At 31.8% G+C, this 16,622-nt stretch overlaps 2 protein-coding genes across 2 annotated transcripts; one reads left to right on the top strand and one right to left on the bottom strand.

The window, feature by feature from the left end:
• Window positions 1-5,298, bottom strand: LOC131610642 (uncharacterized). Its single transcript, XM_058882643.1, has 6 exons — window positions 4,441-5,298; window positions 2,061-2,163; window positions 1,597-1,652; window positions 780-944; window positions 416-529; window positions 1-334 (listed from the first exon to the last, which is right to left on the bottom strand). Exons 1-6 carry the CDS (start codon window positions 5,047-5,049, stop codon window positions 242-244), a joined length of 1,140 nt encoding a protein of 379 aa, XP_058738626.1. The 5' UTR covers window positions 5,050-5,298; the 3' UTR covers window positions 1-241.
• A 7,063-nt stretch (window positions 5,299-12,361) lies between these two features.
• LOC131612864 (small ribosomal subunit protein eS24z-like) lies at window positions 12,362-14,536 on the top strand. Its single transcript, XM_058884612.1, has 5 exons — window positions 12,362-12,540; window positions 12,809-12,850; window positions 13,036-13,206; window positions 14,117-14,203; window positions 14,311-14,536. Exons 1-5 carry the CDS (start codon window positions 12,469-12,471, stop codon window positions 14,350-14,352), a joined length of 414 nt encoding a protein of 137 aa, XP_058740595.1. The 5' UTR covers window positions 12,362-12,468; the 3' UTR covers window positions 14,353-14,536.
• The last annotated feature ends 2,086 nt before the right edge of the window (window positions 14,537-16,622 follow it).

The following is a 16,622-nucleotide window of genomic DNA, read 5'->3' as shown; positions in this document are numbered from 1 at the left end:
TAATACAAATAATGATTAAGAACCTTTATAGTGAACTATAAAACAGTGTCATACTGATATTGGCCGCAGCTGTAATGACCTTGAAGATTGAGTAGCAGGATAATATCAATGGTTTTAATGTTATCATTTCAGTATTACCATTATCACATATAATCCTCAACTACGCAATCAAAATTCACAACCCAATTTCAGGTAATAACTGTGGAAGCCTGGAAGCAGAATGCAAGCATACCGTTGCAATTTACAAAGGCCGCAAAAGTGGGTAATCTTCAAGTAACTCCCGTTCAGAGAGAGTATCATTCTCATTTTGTGGAGTCCATAACACCTCAACTGCCTGTAAGTAATTATAGTGACTGTTAAAAAAAAGGTACTAACAATATATGACAGAGGACTTGCAAAATATTATTGATCTTACTAATAATTTGCTTGAAGGAATGGATCCAAGTTTTTGTAAAGCCTCCTTCAAGTTTCCACTTCCATTGATGCTAGGAAGTTTATGTTCTCCTTCAGCAGCGGCCAAGATTGTTATCTGATATATAAGAACAAAAAGGGTTAGAAGAAAGATATGTGAACTGTCCGCATGGAACAAAACCTGGATGCTGAAACAGCAAGAGACAATTGCTCGCAATCCTAATTACATGTCTATTCGAACAGGTTAACTTGTACTAATATATTGATTTCTTTATGCCTTTCTAATTCCAAAATTGTTTTTACGTCATAAGTCTAATGCACACAGGAATACATCATGTTGAGAACATGAACCAAGAAAGTTATGATACCACTATGTATTCATTGCTGAACCCATTAGATCTCTGGCTTCTTGAGCTTTGCCTCTTTATGTTGTTGACATTGACCAGCGTCTCTTCATCAAACTTTCCTCGCTCTTCAATTGAAAGTTGATTAAAACGCTTCTCCCCTTCTTCTATACCCCGCTTTATGTCCACCTGCAAAATGTCAGGAAATATGTGCTTTCAACTTTCCGTAAACTCGCTTTCCTTTATTTCTATTGCAACAATAAAGTATAATTTAAATCAAGCTTGGAAAAATTCCCTGATGATGAACAGCAAACATAAAAGTTTAAGTATCAATTTTAGGACACAACACTACTCTTACAACAATATGATGAGTGACATAATAAATGGTTAAGGGTATTTTCAGAAAGAAAAAAAAAATTCCATCAAAAGTAAAATTAAAATTAAAATTATTAGTTTTCTAGTGTGTAAATAACCTTAAAACGACAATTAAAAAGGAAACAGATGGAGTACCTTTTAGGGCAGAAAATACTACTCTTACAACATTAAGCTTGAATTTTCTCAAAAACAAAAACGGTACAAAAACTATAGCAGCATTAAATTCTATAAAGCCAATTCAACTCTCTCTCTTTTAACTGAGCAAAAATCTAGAACATTTATGTGGAGATGATATGTCCCAAGACCTCATCTGTTCCAGATTTCCAGCAATACAGTTGTGGAATGGTACTATGCACTAATATCAAGTTGTCAACAATCAATAAAAAACAATAATCGCAACACAAGAGCACTAATGCAGTATCCTCAAGAAACCCATGAACATCTCTCAAAGTTTAAAACCACTTACCGACGAATATCCCGAGATACAGTAATCAGGATGCCGAAGCAAAGCTAATGTGGTCTCTGCAACAGAAAGTCAAATTAAATAAGAAAGTAGTCTGTACAACCATGTTGCTTCCATATTATAAATTACTATAACAATCAATAGTAATTCAATATTTATCGTAAATATTTCTTTTCAATATTTTCTATATTTCGGTAACAACAAATTTGACCCTAATCATTTTCTACATGCATCTCCACTACATTGACAATAAACACCATGATAGTTTACACAAGATCATAAAGCAATCCATGATAGTTTACACAAGATCATAAAGCAATCGTTTGTTGTCATTAATAATCCTCTGTTACACAAAACACTGAAAGCATTGAACCATTTTCAGTATATCTTAAAGAAATATCACACAGGTAGGAAAAAAGAAACAACTAAAGACAAGTGAATAAAAATCACATGCCTACGAGCTTCACCTGTCAAAACGTAACTCAAACCTTCTGAAGATGATGTATCTGCAACTTCTGCAATTCTATTCAGATCACTTTGAAGTGTGCGCCCCATCCCCAACAACCCAACCTAAAAGAACAACGCTATCATTGATAATTTGAAATTCCAAAGATTCAAAATAGTGAGTAAAATGAAATGATTGTGATGTGGATTGGAAGCTAACAAGATGTTGACAAACAAGCTTCAAAATCCAATTAAAATAGCAATAACATTTCGTTCATAAATTTATAGGGATATTGTATGCATTAGTGAGATTAAAAGTAGCCATACCGTGATTTCAGGTAAGGATGAAATAAGCAAGATATCCGTAAAGGTTAGCCTAGTCTACCTCAAGCCTAGGCTAAGCCAAACTTATTTAGACTAAGACATTTAAAAATCCTATTTAGCGAAACATACCAAACTTTGGGTTATTCACAACTTCCGAGCTTAACATGACATTCTATTAAAGTAAATATAAATAATATAATTGAAATAAAAAATGCTTATTGTTACAAGAAAAGTTTGACAAGAAACTCAAGAATCCTATGTGGTAGCATATATGGTTAGCCCACACATGATTGGTCAAATATCCTATTTTTATGCATTCTTCTCTTTCTTGTATCATTTGTAACACATAGCAATGCTCTAATATAGTATTAATACATAATATTTAGTTGTTTAAGTAAGTGTGAAAATCATATACTTATTCACTTATTTAAAGATTTAAGCATATTAGCCAATACGTTGAGTTGAGACACTAGACAGACCTGGGTCTATCAAATCTCAGCCAACCTAGACCCGCTGAACCCTACAGCAGGGCCAATGTATGCCTCTGCTAGTCACTACTAAATAACTCCCAAACAACACTAAAAAATATGGAAAATAATGTCTAAAGACGGCAGGGAACTTGTGGAGAGTCAAAGAGAGATCATGAGACTGAGAGGGGAAATAAGGGCCCTTCAAAACTGGGTGACGAAATTGGATTCAAAACTTGGGCCTTTCTGGATCACTCGGGCATGACTGACGATCCTACTCTAATCTCACCAAAATGTGATCTTGCTTGCAACCCAGCATGGATAGGCCCCAAAAAATTGTAAATCATATGATCCTGCAAGCAACATTGCAAGATTGGCAACGTTGCATAGTGCAGTGCATGCTACGGAGAAAGTCAATCTGTTTTGTTTAGAAGTAAAAAATGCCTTGTTTCTTTCCTTTTATGTATACCGTGAGCCTAAAATAAATGCAGCACGTGATGTGGCCCTTTCAACCCCATCAGCCTAATTATAGTGCTTACCAAACATCATCTCCAATAGCCAAACATTAAATCTGAATTACTGCAACCTTCTAAATCAAAGTATTCTGATACAGCACATAATTTTATACAAATGTTCTTATTCTAAACAGCTCAATGCAAGAAAAACTGTACCCAACAAAGTATTCCTAAGGCCAACATTGTTGCCTAAGGCCAACACTTTTGTCTATCTGAGTCACCGCAACTCACAGAACATAAAACAAAAGAAGTAGAGTAAAATGCACAAATACTGGAATAATAGTGTATTATTTCTGCTAATGAAAAATAACTGCAAAAGAATGAATATCCTAATGCCCACAGAGCCAAGGTCTTACAGAGAACAATTCTCTCTGTCCATACTAACTAACTCAATGATTCTCTAAGATACTCTTCCTTTCACCCTTCAGCTCCTATATAACTAACTGACATAAGTTAAGTAACACACTATTATCACCCTCTGCCACATCAACATTCTATTCTTCCCTCTTTTATTTTCCCTTAGTTCCGGTCCTAACAAACACTTATCAGCACACTTTTTGTGATTGATTCATTTCTTGTAGCATTCCTCAATAAATAATCTCACATTGATCAAACTGGTAGCTAACAAGATACAAACTATCTAAACCGAAATAAAGCAACAAATATTGGCAATGCGAAATGGTTTTTGCCTACGTGGGATAAATATTGAATAATTAGCCTTCAGTTCAGAAATTTAAGCCAACTTTGTATGCAAATTAAGTGAAAAGTATACATACTAGCACGGCCGTCTTAAGTTTTCGGAGGCCCTGTGTGAGTTAAACCATGTTTTAATGAGGCAAATTAAATATGGGTCCTAATTTGTCATGGTTTAACTGAGACAATTATTCTACTAGGGCTTTTTTAGCAACGGTTTAAACATGTCCAATTTTAGACCCTGTACGGTAGCCCTTCTTGCACTATAATGGTACACGAAAAGATTGTACTTGCTAAACTTCAAATCGCAAAAATAACATTACCAACACAAATACACGTAGCATGGCAAAAAAAAATTCATGCAGGAAGCAACAAATGAAGTAACTGCACAAAGTAGACAAAACCTGAAGTTTGAGAACGGTGGTTTTTCCGGTAGCAGTAAGCACACTCCCCTCAGAACGATCAGAAAGAAACCCAGAAACCAAAACAAAAGCTGCAAAACCCACAAATATAAGAAAGATACTGGACCCAGGACCAGCACCAAGTCCAAGTCCAACCCCAACCGCAGGCCCATAGTAAACCCCACCACTAAACGGAGTAGAGTAAGAAAACCCAGGGCTCGGCGATGGAACCGAATAGCTTCTCGATGAAGACGAAGATGAAGAAGAGAAAGATCTTCCTCCCATTCTACCACCAGATGCTGCTAAGGCAGTGTTTGGATCTAGCATTAACAAAACCCCGATTAATATCGCGGCGACCGCGGGTTTTCGAAGCGTGTTCCATATAGAGGTGACGAGAGACTCAAACGTGGTTTTAGGTTTGGGATTGGAATTGGAAGTTATTGAGAACGGGGTTTTGTGGTGGTTTAAGTGAGATTTGATGGTGTTAAGTGGTTTTGTGATTGGTGTGAATGAGTTAGGTATGTGAACGCGATTATTTGAAAAAGCGAATTGGTTCTTCCATTTGAAGTGAAAAGGGCAGGGTTCTAGTAACAAAGTGGTGGACATGGTCATGTCTGGTTTAAAATTTTCTATAGTTTGAATTTTTATTTTTTTATGATAATAATTGAATTGATGAAGAAGGTGTGGAATGGGATTGAAAGGGGGAATTAAGTGATTAATTGAGGAAATGATTATGGAAAGGAAGAAATTCACGTTACTTTTGTTTGGTTTTTCGAACAAGGAAGAATTGTTGTGTGCCGTATGGCCCGTTGATTCGGAACCTCATCTCATTTCCAATCCAAATCTCTGTCATTTTGATTTTCGCATTCATTGATATGCCACGTCGCTCTATCTATTTTGGATGGGTAAGTTTTTTTGGTAACTTAAAGCTTAAGGTATATGCGGGTACCGATACGTGAAATTCTTAATTAAAATTTTTAATTTATTTTAAAATGAATTAATATAAATTTGAGAAAAATTACATCTATTTTTTTAAATTGATTAAAATGTCATTCAAACTCTTGTGTCCGCGTTGATACCAGACACTTGTAATTACATTTAATTTATCAAATTATTAAGTTATTATCATATCATCGTATTAATATTGAGGTTAATTTTGGAGTGTTCATACTTTCTAGACCTTCATTCTCGTGATAGTATTAAAAAATAATCGAAGGTGTAGCATATTCATTATCTTACTATAGTTATGAGACTTTGCCACTTCCTGGTCAACAGGCACGGAATTAAGAAACCCTAATGTCAATGATGCGGCTACTAAGACTAAAAATGAAGATTTTCTTTATAATGATTGACTTATAGTCAAACGAAATAAGAATCAAAAATATCTCATTTAAAGCAGCAAACTTGATTAAGAACAAACAAATTTAATGCAATTACAAATTTTACTGTAGAGAGACTATGTTGGTAGACTTTCAAGTCATTCACTAATACATGTCAATGTAATTGTAACCAAAACAAGAGGTTAAAAGAAACAACAAAAATGTGTGCGCTTGAGTCCCTTTGGAGAAATAGGAATAATATTGTTTTGCTGTGTTGCTTGAGTCCCTTTGGAGAAGTAGGAATAATGTGGTTTGGCAAGATGATCGAAAAGATGCTATAAGAATTGGTTTACAAGCCTATCACAATTGGTATGATTGGTATTTAGCTAGAAAAGAGCATAATGTGTGCGCTACCAGTAATATTTTAGTTGATTGGATTCCACATATGATTGATCAGGTGAAGTGTAATGTTGATGCAGGTTTTAATAATGTTGGTGGTACTACTAATAGAGGGTGATGCTTTCAGGATCACTTGGGGAGATTTATCAAAGCTGGTGTAGCTTGGGATGTGGGCCTTTTTTCGGTCTTTGAAGCCGAAGCCATCGCTTTGAAGGAATCAATCCAAGATGCTATCTCCCTCCACTTCTCTCATGTTACCTTTGAAAGTGATTGTCAATTTATGGTCAATTTTATTCAATATAAACATGTTGGTACCTTCGAATTTAGTTTTATCATTAAGTCTATCCATAACGTTTTATGTTTATTTTCGAACTTTGAGGTAAAGTTCATTAAGCGCCAAGCGAATTCGGTTGCCCATAAGTTAGCTAAGGCGGTCAATTCTTGGTCTAGGCGTAGTATCCTTAATATGATACTTCCTTGTATTGTTCCTTTTTTGATGAATGAAAGATGTTAAGTTTGTTCTTGTCAAAAAGAAAACGAAACAACAAAAATAGTTGAAGTTTTAGATAAATAATATAACAGAGATAATAGTAAATGGTTTCTCTAACTACTTCAAGCTTCGTGTTGTTACAAATCATAAATTGAATGGAAGGAACTCGAGGCAACAATGCCTTTGGCGTTGTTGATGTACAAACCATTAATCAATGGTTGTATGAACTTTTGAAACTATTTCAATACTATTTGGGTAATTCTATGTCACAATCTATTTATATATGGATAATGACTATCATTAATGTGTCTATATAGATTTTAAGGTTTGTTTGTATTCAAGGATTTCACATTGCGTCTTATGGACGAGGAAATGTACATGTTGAATTTGTTGGATTAAATTTATGTCACTTTTAGGTGATCTTGAGATGGAGCCTTCTGATAGACCTTTGCAACCAATTAAAGGTCCTTTGCATATAATATACTTTCTCTCTCATTTTTTTTCTATAAGCAACAACCAATTGAGATTGTTTTTACACCTTTCCATAAAACATATTTCTAAAAAGACTCAAACATTTAAATTTTTTTAATAAGTGTGAAAATTTTACTTTTGCTTATAAATTGTTACTGAGTAGTATATATATATATATATATATATATATATATATATATATATATATATATATATATATATATATATATATATATATATATATATATATATATATATATATATATATATATATAATCTCATGTAACATTGTATGACTTTTTTTCTCAATTATGACCATTACAAACCCACTTTATCAGGGAGCATGATGAGTGACTTACAACCGAGATCATTTTAGGACGTGGCGACATCATCCACGTGGTGAACTTGTACCCTAGCTCGATAGAACTTATTTGAGGTCTCTCATGCTCCTACATATTTGTAAGTGAGTGAATCAAGTTAAACGGTGTTATACGAACATGTTTTACAATATTATCCTCTAAACACGATGCTTGTAAAAACAAAAGTGGTTAAGGAGAAACATAAATGTCAATAACTCCCCAGTATCAATCAAGCATGTTAAAGCGAAGTGATTAAGGACGAACATAACAATCAGATAACAATTAGGGCATACTAGAATGATAAAATTTGGAGAAAAATAGTAAAGTAAAAGTTTGTATATGTTTTTAAAAAACTTAAAACTTTTATTATTTTTTGAAATAAAAAAACTTATTTTTAAACCATAAAATTTGGTTGGCCAAAATAAAATACATTAAAATAAACTCAAAATTTCAGTTTTATTGAAAAAAATTTAGAAAATTTATTTTTAAATTTTTCTAATCTAATATTTTAATTCCTAAAAATCTACTAGTATTTTTAAAAAAATATTTAGTCACTGAATTTAGCTATGGCCCAAGTGTATCAATTATTTAAAAATCGAAAAACCTATTCTAAATAATTTATATTTAAAATTTTCCAAATAAATATTTGATAAAAATTAAAAAATTTACCTTTAAAAGAAATACAAAGTTGGTAATTACACGAGGAGCAGCACATCCAATTATTCGAACATGTAGTGTGACATTTTGATTATTTATACTTAAGATAAGATGTTATGAATAAATATTATTGTGGATGTCCATATATATTCTTATCTTTCATCTTCATATTCCCTATTAAGTGGTATAGTAAGGTTATGATTTTTCACCTTCCTAATATCCTATAAATAGAGACCACTTTGCAATGTAAAGCAATCTACTTGAAAGATGATAATACAATATTAGTTTTTCTCTTCTTTTCTTTCATTCATCTCTCCTTCATCTATATTGTTTTGGTTAATTTCATAACACGTTATCAGCACGAAGCTCTATCAAATTTGAAAAAAAAAAATTGAAGCCCTAATTGTTAGAGGCAGGGGCGGAGCCAAGGCCCAGCGAGCCCGGGCAGGCGCCCGGGCTCAACCCCTATTTTCTTCCTATTTTCTTTGTACTCCTCCCAATTTAATAGTTGATTTTTAGATAAAATCAGGGGCAAAATTAAGGACAAAATTAGTAAAAATAGGGTGTGAAAATTAAAACAGATGAATAATCAATGGTGTAAAGTTTTTGCCCAGGCTGTCTAAAATTCCTGGCTCCGCCACTGGTTAGAGGTAATATTAGTTAATTATTTTATTATTTTACTTTCTCATTATCCATGTTGAATTTTGATATTATATCTTATTAAATTATCAATAATCTCTAAAGGATTACAAAAACAACGTGTTTGTTATATAGTTCATGAAGAATTTAACAAATATCCATTAAAGATAGTATTAAGTTTGTTATATAGTTCTTGAAGAACATATCAAATATCCTAGAAGGATAATATTGAGTTTGATATATAATTCCTGAAGAATTATAAAAAAAAAATTGTGAACATGATTGAGTTCCTGAAGAACTACACAAAAAAAAAAAACTTTTTATGACTACGAAGATCATTTGTGATATATAATTCCCAAAGAGTCAAAGTTTTAAAATAAGGATTTCTCACAACTTAAAATATTGTATCTATAATATTAGAAGAATTTCATCATGATATTAATGAATCCCAGAAGGATTGCATCTTATACTAATAACATATCCCTGAAGGATTACACAAGGAATAATTTTTCTTGATCGTTGTTTATGGAAATAGTTAGTGATGTGATATTTGTAGAACTAAATATTAATATTAAACTATCTCCAAATTATTGTTCAAAGATTGAGTTTAATTGATTATTGTGCTTATAATAATTGATGAATTCCAGAAGAATTCAACGTTCAATCACCTTTAAAAGGCCGCATATATAATATTATTGAATCCTAGAAGGATTGTATCAATTATGTTAAAAATTAATAAAATAATTGCTTCAATAATATTATCGAATTCTAAAATGATTGAATCAATAATATTGAAGTATCCCAGAAGGATGATTTTGAGGTATGATTTTGAGGATGATTTTCTATGCATCCCAAAAATATTGCAAGAGTAATATTAAAATATCCCTGAAGGATTTCATAAATTTTTGTTGTTGTATCGATCTAAAAATTTATAATTTGAAATATGCTCATAAAAAGATTGTCATTCCAGAAGAATAACACATAATTTTAACGCATCCCAGCAGGATGGTTATATGTCTTCGATCATTATTTATAACAAATTATTTATATAGTTACTGATGATCTTATCAAACATCCCTGAAGGATAGTAAAACAACATAATTATATGATGATATAATTTTGATGATATGATTTTGTATAATTTTGATAATTATATGATAATATGTTCATATGCGTGTGTATGATTAAAATTATTAATCATGGGATACTATCATATTGGTTTTGAATATATTGTCAATCATTACACAAATTAGATTTAGTTCTTGATGCTCAAAAATTAGGATGATCGGTGTTTAATTTATGTACTCAATTGTAATACCTCATATCCAACAAAGTCTTGCTGATACAATTTCTTTATTCATATTATTTCTAAATATTGATATTTTAACAAGAGAATTAAGACATTGCAATCTATTAAAGAATATATCAATAGTCTAAAGTTGCTACATATTTTAAAGTTGTTATAATAGTGTTTAGACTTCTCATATAAATCTTAATTATACTATTCTTTTCTTTTTACAAGTATAGTGTATGGATGATATTTGTTAGTCCATCTTAAAGGCACACGAAAGTAATCTCATATTTTGATAGAGTCGAGATTCGAATGAACTTTAATCCTTTATATTTTCTTTTTGTGTGTTCTCTTTATGTCTTGTCAAATATTTTTGTCAAAGATAATTCACATGAATTATATTGAAGGTATTGAATATCTTTGTATTACACAAATGAATTTGGACATAAAATGTATAATAGAAAAGCAATCGGCTTTTCCCTCGGGCTTGTACTACACTTATATCAGTACAATTGAAGCACATGTCATTGTAAACCAGTAGTTTATAAATTACACTTAAATGTGTAGTTGGTAAAACCGGTTGGGTCATATCGGATATAATATGATGCGAATAATTTATATTGAAGAACTAGAAGTTTCTTCAATCCAGTCAATTTTTGTGTGTTTCTAAAGGAAAATAAAAATTTGAGAAATTGCGTTTTTATGACATTAATTGTTCCATCGACTATAATATCATGCATATGTCTCTACTCACAACCAGAAGTTTGTGAAATTATTTTCTCAACTAATTAGACTAAGATCTTGTTTTCTGAATTTTTTTATAGAAATTCATGTATAAGTATCACATATATTATTAAAATTGATATTGAATATCATGTAATATATGTTCATAAAAAGAAAATGGACTTGAAGATCCATTCTTTAGACGTCTAAAGTTAATTATATGGTTGATACTTATGAGATCATCAATTCTAAATTATATATTTGAAACACCCAAACTATGATATTAAGATAGTTATTCGCATTAAGCCAACAAGATACTATATATTAGTCCTCCCTAATTTATTCTAATATTTCTCATCTTAGTGAATATTTGGATGTGTTGTGTATATTCCAATTGCTCCAATATAATACATTAAGATGAGCCATGAAAGAATATTGGAAAAATATAATTAATATGACTCTCAATTTTGAGGATATAATTTGACAAAATAATCAAATACTTGATTGCAAATTGAGCATGTGGACAAAAGAGTATTTGTACATCAAGAAGGCTATATAGAAAAGTGTTGAAATGATTCTATATGGACAAAGATCTTTAGATGAAAATGTTAGATCCTTAGATGTGGAGAAAAATCTTTTTAGGCCTCGAGAAAAGGATGAAAATTGCTTGGTCCTGAAGTACCATATCTCAGTGCAATTGGAGTAGTAATGCACCTTGCTAATTATACAGATCATGATATATCATTTGCCGTCAATCTATAAGTAAGATAAAATTATTCACCTACACAACGAAATTGGAAAGCGGTCAAACATATATTTCGTTATCTTAAAGGTTACTTGTCAGATTCTCACAATGGAGATCTATGAAATAAATCATGACAACAACTTCATAAAGTCTCGCATAACTATTAGCACTACATGAAGTCACTTCGAAGAAGACATTTTAAGTAACTACTACAAATAATATCGTTTCACATATAAATGTACGTATGAGGGGGAGAAATAAATATTTTCTGCACTCTTTTTTCCTTCACCATGGTTTTGTCCCACTAGGTTTTTCGGTAAGGTTTTTAACGAGGCAGTTCACATTCAAAGGATATTGTACTCTTTTTCCTTCACTAAATTTTTTCCCACTGGGTTTTCTCTAGTAAGGTTTTAACGAGGCATATCCTCAATGGACATTCAAGGGGAGTGTTATGAATAAATATTATTGTGAATGTTCATATATATTCTTATCTTTCGTCTTCATATTCCCTATTAAGTGGTATAGTAAGGTTATGATTTTTCACCTTCCTAATATCCTATAAATAGAGACCACTTTGCAATGTAAAGCAATCTACTTGAAAGATGATAATACAATATTAGTTTTTCTCTTCTTTTCTTTCATTCATCTCTCCTTCATCTATATTGTTTTGGTTAATTTCATAACATAAGATAAAATTTTGGCCATTAAGCTCCTATAAAAATAAATAAAAAAATAAAAAAATAATATATTTTGTAAAAAGGAGAAAAAATTATAAGTGTTTTTTTCTTAGCCCAGCCCATTCATAACCAAAACCCTAGTTTTATAAAACAGTTAAAAAACAGAAATAAATATTTCTTAATGCGTTAGTTGATTTCGAAGCTCTCTCTGATCACTTCTTTCACTACCATTCCTCGCATCATTCATTCATCTGAAAAACAATGGCCGAGAAAGCTATTACCATCAGAACCAGAAAGTTCCTCACCAATCGTCTCCTTTCCAGAAAGCAATTCGTCAGTTTCTCATTTTTTTTCAATCCTCTGTTTTTTGATTCATCGTTCTGCATTTCATGAAAATCCAATTATTATTATATGATTCAGTAGTTTTATTTAATTTCAGTCGATTAAGAACATCTAGATCTGAAAATGTGCAACCAATTTTTTTATGATCACTTTTTTCTCAATTGCTCAATGAATTGCTCTGAATTTGGAATTGATAGTTAATTAACCCTAATTTTCTAACTCTAATTTTCTAACTTTTTTTCTATTATTATCATTTCAGGTTGTTGAAGCTAATCATCCAGGGAAACCAAATGTTTCTAGGGTAATTTTGTTTATGTGTTTTTATTAATTTAAATTTTAAGGAATTAGCTAATATTAGGGTTTTTAGGGTCTTAAATTAGCAATTGAATATTTGATTTTTTAAGTTGTTATTGATTTATTGATTGGAAATTACGCAATCGAGTACTGAGTGTTTATTGATTTTTTGTTGTTGTGTGTGGTATGAAGGCTGAGCTTAAGGAAAAGCTGGCAACTATGTATAATGTGAAGGACACTAACACTGTGTTTGTGTTTCAATTCAAAACACATTTTGGAGGTGGAAAATCCACTGGTTTTGGCTTGATTTATGATTCGGTTGAGAGTGCCAAGAAGTACGAGCCCAAGTATAGACTTATCAGGGTGAGTTAACCATCGCCATAACCACCTTATATTGATTTTGTTTTTAACTCTTTTGGTTGGAATTCCTTACATCATTGTTGTAAACTATCTTTTGATGTGAAATATTCCCTTATATGTTCTTTACAGTCACAATACATTGTGGTGTTTATTGCTAACTTTCCTTCAATGTGAAATCTTCCCTTATATGTTCTTTATAGTCACAATATGTTGTATTTTTTTTCAGTTTTTTATTTACAATTGTAATAGCTTAGTGTTTACATTTCATTGTTCCTTTTTGTTTTGCAACTTTTCCTTCTGGTACAGGGGGTAGTGCTGTAGTTGCTAGTTTTCAAACCATACTTAAATTTTTTGTTATAATCCATGCTAACAAAGGCTTCTTGAAATATTAATTTAAGTCAGTATGCGCATCAGGGCTCTTTACAATTTTCTGAAGAAATCCCTAGGAGCTCTATGGATTTTTCGCCTACCTACCATAATTACTGTTTTTTGCCTCCCATGGAAGCTCCTTAATTCTGTCATCAATTATGTCTTCTCTAGATCTACTATGGGGCTAACTTTGAGTCAACAATAATAAGTTCGGTTATTTACAGTGTTGGACTGTTTTCCAAATGTGTGACTATGAGAACTGAACCAAAGTTCTTTTCTTTGGTGAGAGTCATATTTTCGAATCTCCCCAACATCATGTTGGTCTACGTAGATTTCAAATATGACTGCCACTACTATTTTTTTTTAAATGTGTTTTGCTGGTATCTTGTTTTTTCAAAAATTTTCACTATAAACATCTTGTTATCTGTGTTTCTGTCAAGTTGATCTTTGCGAATTAAAATGCATTTTTTTCTTCGATAGGCTTATCTTATCCATGATTGCATTGTTCTGTGCGACTGAACTAAAATATACATCTATCTTTCAGAATGGTCTTGACACCAAAGTAGAGAAGTCAAGGAAGCAAATGAAGGAGAGAAAGAATAGAGCTAAGAAGATCCGTGGTGTTAAGAAGGTAATTTTGTAGCTATTAATTATTGTCATGTGTTTAAGATTGCTTACATTGTATTCAGTCATTGTTTGATTAATTCATAAAATCTTTGTTTGTGTTTGTCTTTGCAGACCAAGGCTTCTGAAGCTGCCAAGGGTGGAAAGAAGAAATAAGTTTGAGACTTCATGTTTGAGTTAAGATTATCATTATTTTGCTTTCCGAGTTTTTTAGTAGCATTTTTTCTCACAGTAGGTCTATAGAATAAGAATTTTGGCACAAGGGTCAATCTTTGTTGAATTGTTTTGCTATCACGGAATATTTTCATTTTCAGTGCCAGAATTGGTAGTATTTTATTTATTCTTTTACTATCTCTCTACATTAAATTTTAGTTTATTGTAGGCAGCAAATAAGCTTGCTAATGATAGATCTCTGTTAATGAATATTTAACTCCGATTATGCTATATGGTTACTAGGAACATGCTATTGTTCAATAATACAATGTCACAAAAATACCTGTAATCTAAAATCTTATTTGCATCACAACAAAACATACTTATGATTTGCTCTTCTATATTCATCAGATATGTATGAAAGAAAGAAAAATTCTCCAATAAGTGTTGTTGCTCTTCTATATTCATCAGATATGTATGAAAGAAAGAAAAATTCTCCAATAAGTGTTGTTGAAAATATTGTGAAAGACACGATACACTATACTCATTCATGTAAATCCAACATTAGGGCTATGTCATGCGTGTGTGCTCATAAGTTGAAATGTTGACTTTGACCTTAATTCAGATTCAGAAGTCAAATCAATAACATTTATACGTCAAACTGGAAGTTGTAGTTGGATTTGGATGATCAAATTTGATAAAATTTATATTATTATGCACAAGTGAAATCCTTACTTTGTAATGACATTAGGGGAAGATGTATAACGTAATGTAGATGGAGAAATGAGTTTACGAAAAGCGTGATGTAATTTATTCTTCTATCTTTATGACTCTCTAGTCTCTCCCTTTTATTCTTCTCTTCTTCTTACTCAAATTCTGGTATTATCTACTAGTATTCTCTATCAAAGGATTCTAATTACCAATCTGTCATTATTCTTTGAGTGAATCACTTAAATCACATTTGTATTTCCTTTTTAATTGAGTAGAATCATTACACAGTCGTTCTTGAATCAAAAGAAATATCCAAATTAAATTTGTGAAGGAACTTACACGGCGACAGACATTGTGAATATATTTGTATTATAGTTCCTTTATTAGTAAGTCTTAGATCGTGATTTATAATTGTACATAGACTAAATTAATTGATATTTCCACAAGCATTGGTCAGGGTCGTTCGGTTAGAGTCGCAAGTATATGTATTGTATGTGTCGTATGAAAAATATCTATCTTTTGTGCGATGGTTGCTAGTTTATATAAGGTCTCATATGCTATGTGTCCTTAATGACTTATGATCTATGTCTCATAGTCTATTTGAGTGTAGTTTGTGGGAATAAGTCCATTGCTTATATGTCCCAGGCCGATAACTTATGGTTATTAACATGTCTTAAATGCTTAATCTATATGTTAGAGTGTATTAGTCAAGAACAATATATGTTGACTCTTGGCTGACCTGTGTGGCTTGATCCATTAAGTTGGACTAGTTTGGTCTTGCCCTATGGAATGGTTTGAAAATGGGGTGGGTTCTATTGAGTTTGAGTTTGGATATGTATAATCTTTTAAGCATGAGGTTGAAATGTTTTAACTGAAAAGATAAATTGTACATAGTCCCTCAAACATGAAATCTGCAAGAGCGAGATACATTGAACAAGAAACCAAAATCGACATAGTCTCTCAAGCATAAGATTTGCAAGGGCGAGATGATTCAAATTATAAACCAATATGTGCACAACCTTTTAATAGACCTTTTCATATGATTGAGTTGATTTCAGCTTAATCGAGTCATCTTTACTATTTAAGAGTCGAGTTGGTCTAATGAATGATGATGCCCGACCTTGTTATATGATTGCGAGATCTCCTTATCTTAGCATAAGTTGCTTATAGTTTGACTCGGCTACGACTCAGCCCGAGTAAAATCCATTCTAAACTAGTTAAATCCACTTCAATGTGAAGTAGCTTTCAGGACCCTACTACCTCTGGATCGAGTCAAGAAAGCAGTGGAATATTTCTCCTAAATCAGGGTCAGTGAGTCAATGATTCAAATAGATTCCTACCACCAAGTCGATCCCACTTTCAAACCGGCTTCATTGGCTTCTCCTGCACCGCTCATTCAAGAAGCAAATACATGTAGATATCTCGACCTATCTCAGTGTCGCTATGATAACTACCTTTGTGAAAATACATGTAGATGTATTGACCTATCTCAGTGTCATTATGATAACTACCTTTGTGAAGATTTCTAAATTGTCACTATGATTACTACCTTTGTGAAAATT

The sequence above is a fragment of the Vicia villosa genome, linkage group LG6 (genome assembly GCF_029867415.1).
Source record: "Vicia villosa cultivar HV-30 ecotype Madison, WI linkage group LG6, Vvil1.0, whole genome shotgun sequence".
Lineage (NCBI taxonomy): Eukaryota > Viridiplantae > Streptophyta > Magnoliopsida > Fabales > Fabaceae > Vicia > Vicia villosa.
Note: the sequence above shows the minus strand (reverse complement) of the source record. Positions and strands in the feature narration are given on the sequence as shown.

What these genes read in the sequence shown, in the direction of transcription:
- LOC131610642 (XM_058882643.1), bottom strand. Translation starts at nt 5,049, where the DNA reads ATGACCATGTCCACCACTTTGTTACTAGAACCCTGCCCTTTTCACTTC. An exon ending in CCACCGTTCTCAAACTTCAG is followed by an intron (nt 2,164 to 4,440) that starts GTTTTGTCTACT and finishes TTGTTCTTTTAG; the next exon opens with GTTGGGTTGTTGGGGATGGG. An exon ending in TTCCTTCAAGCAAATTATTA is followed by an intron (nt 335 to 415) that starts GTAAGATCAATA and finishes AATTACTTACAG; the next exon opens with GCAGTTGAGGTGTTATGGAC.
- LOC131612864 (XM_058884612.1), top strand. Translation starts at nt 12,469, where the DNA reads ATGGCCGAGAAAGCTATTACCATCAGAACCAGAAAGTTCCTCACCAAT. An exon ending in TCCTTTCCAGAAAGCAATTC is followed by an intron (nt 12,541 to 12,808) that starts GTCAGTTTCTCA and finishes TTATCATTTCAG; the next exon opens with GTTGTTGAAGCTAATCATCC. An exon ending in GGAAACCAAATGTTTCTAGG is followed by an intron (nt 12,851 to 13,035) that starts GTAATTTTGTTT and finishes TGTGGTATGAAG; the next exon opens with GCTGAGCTTAAGGAAAAGCT.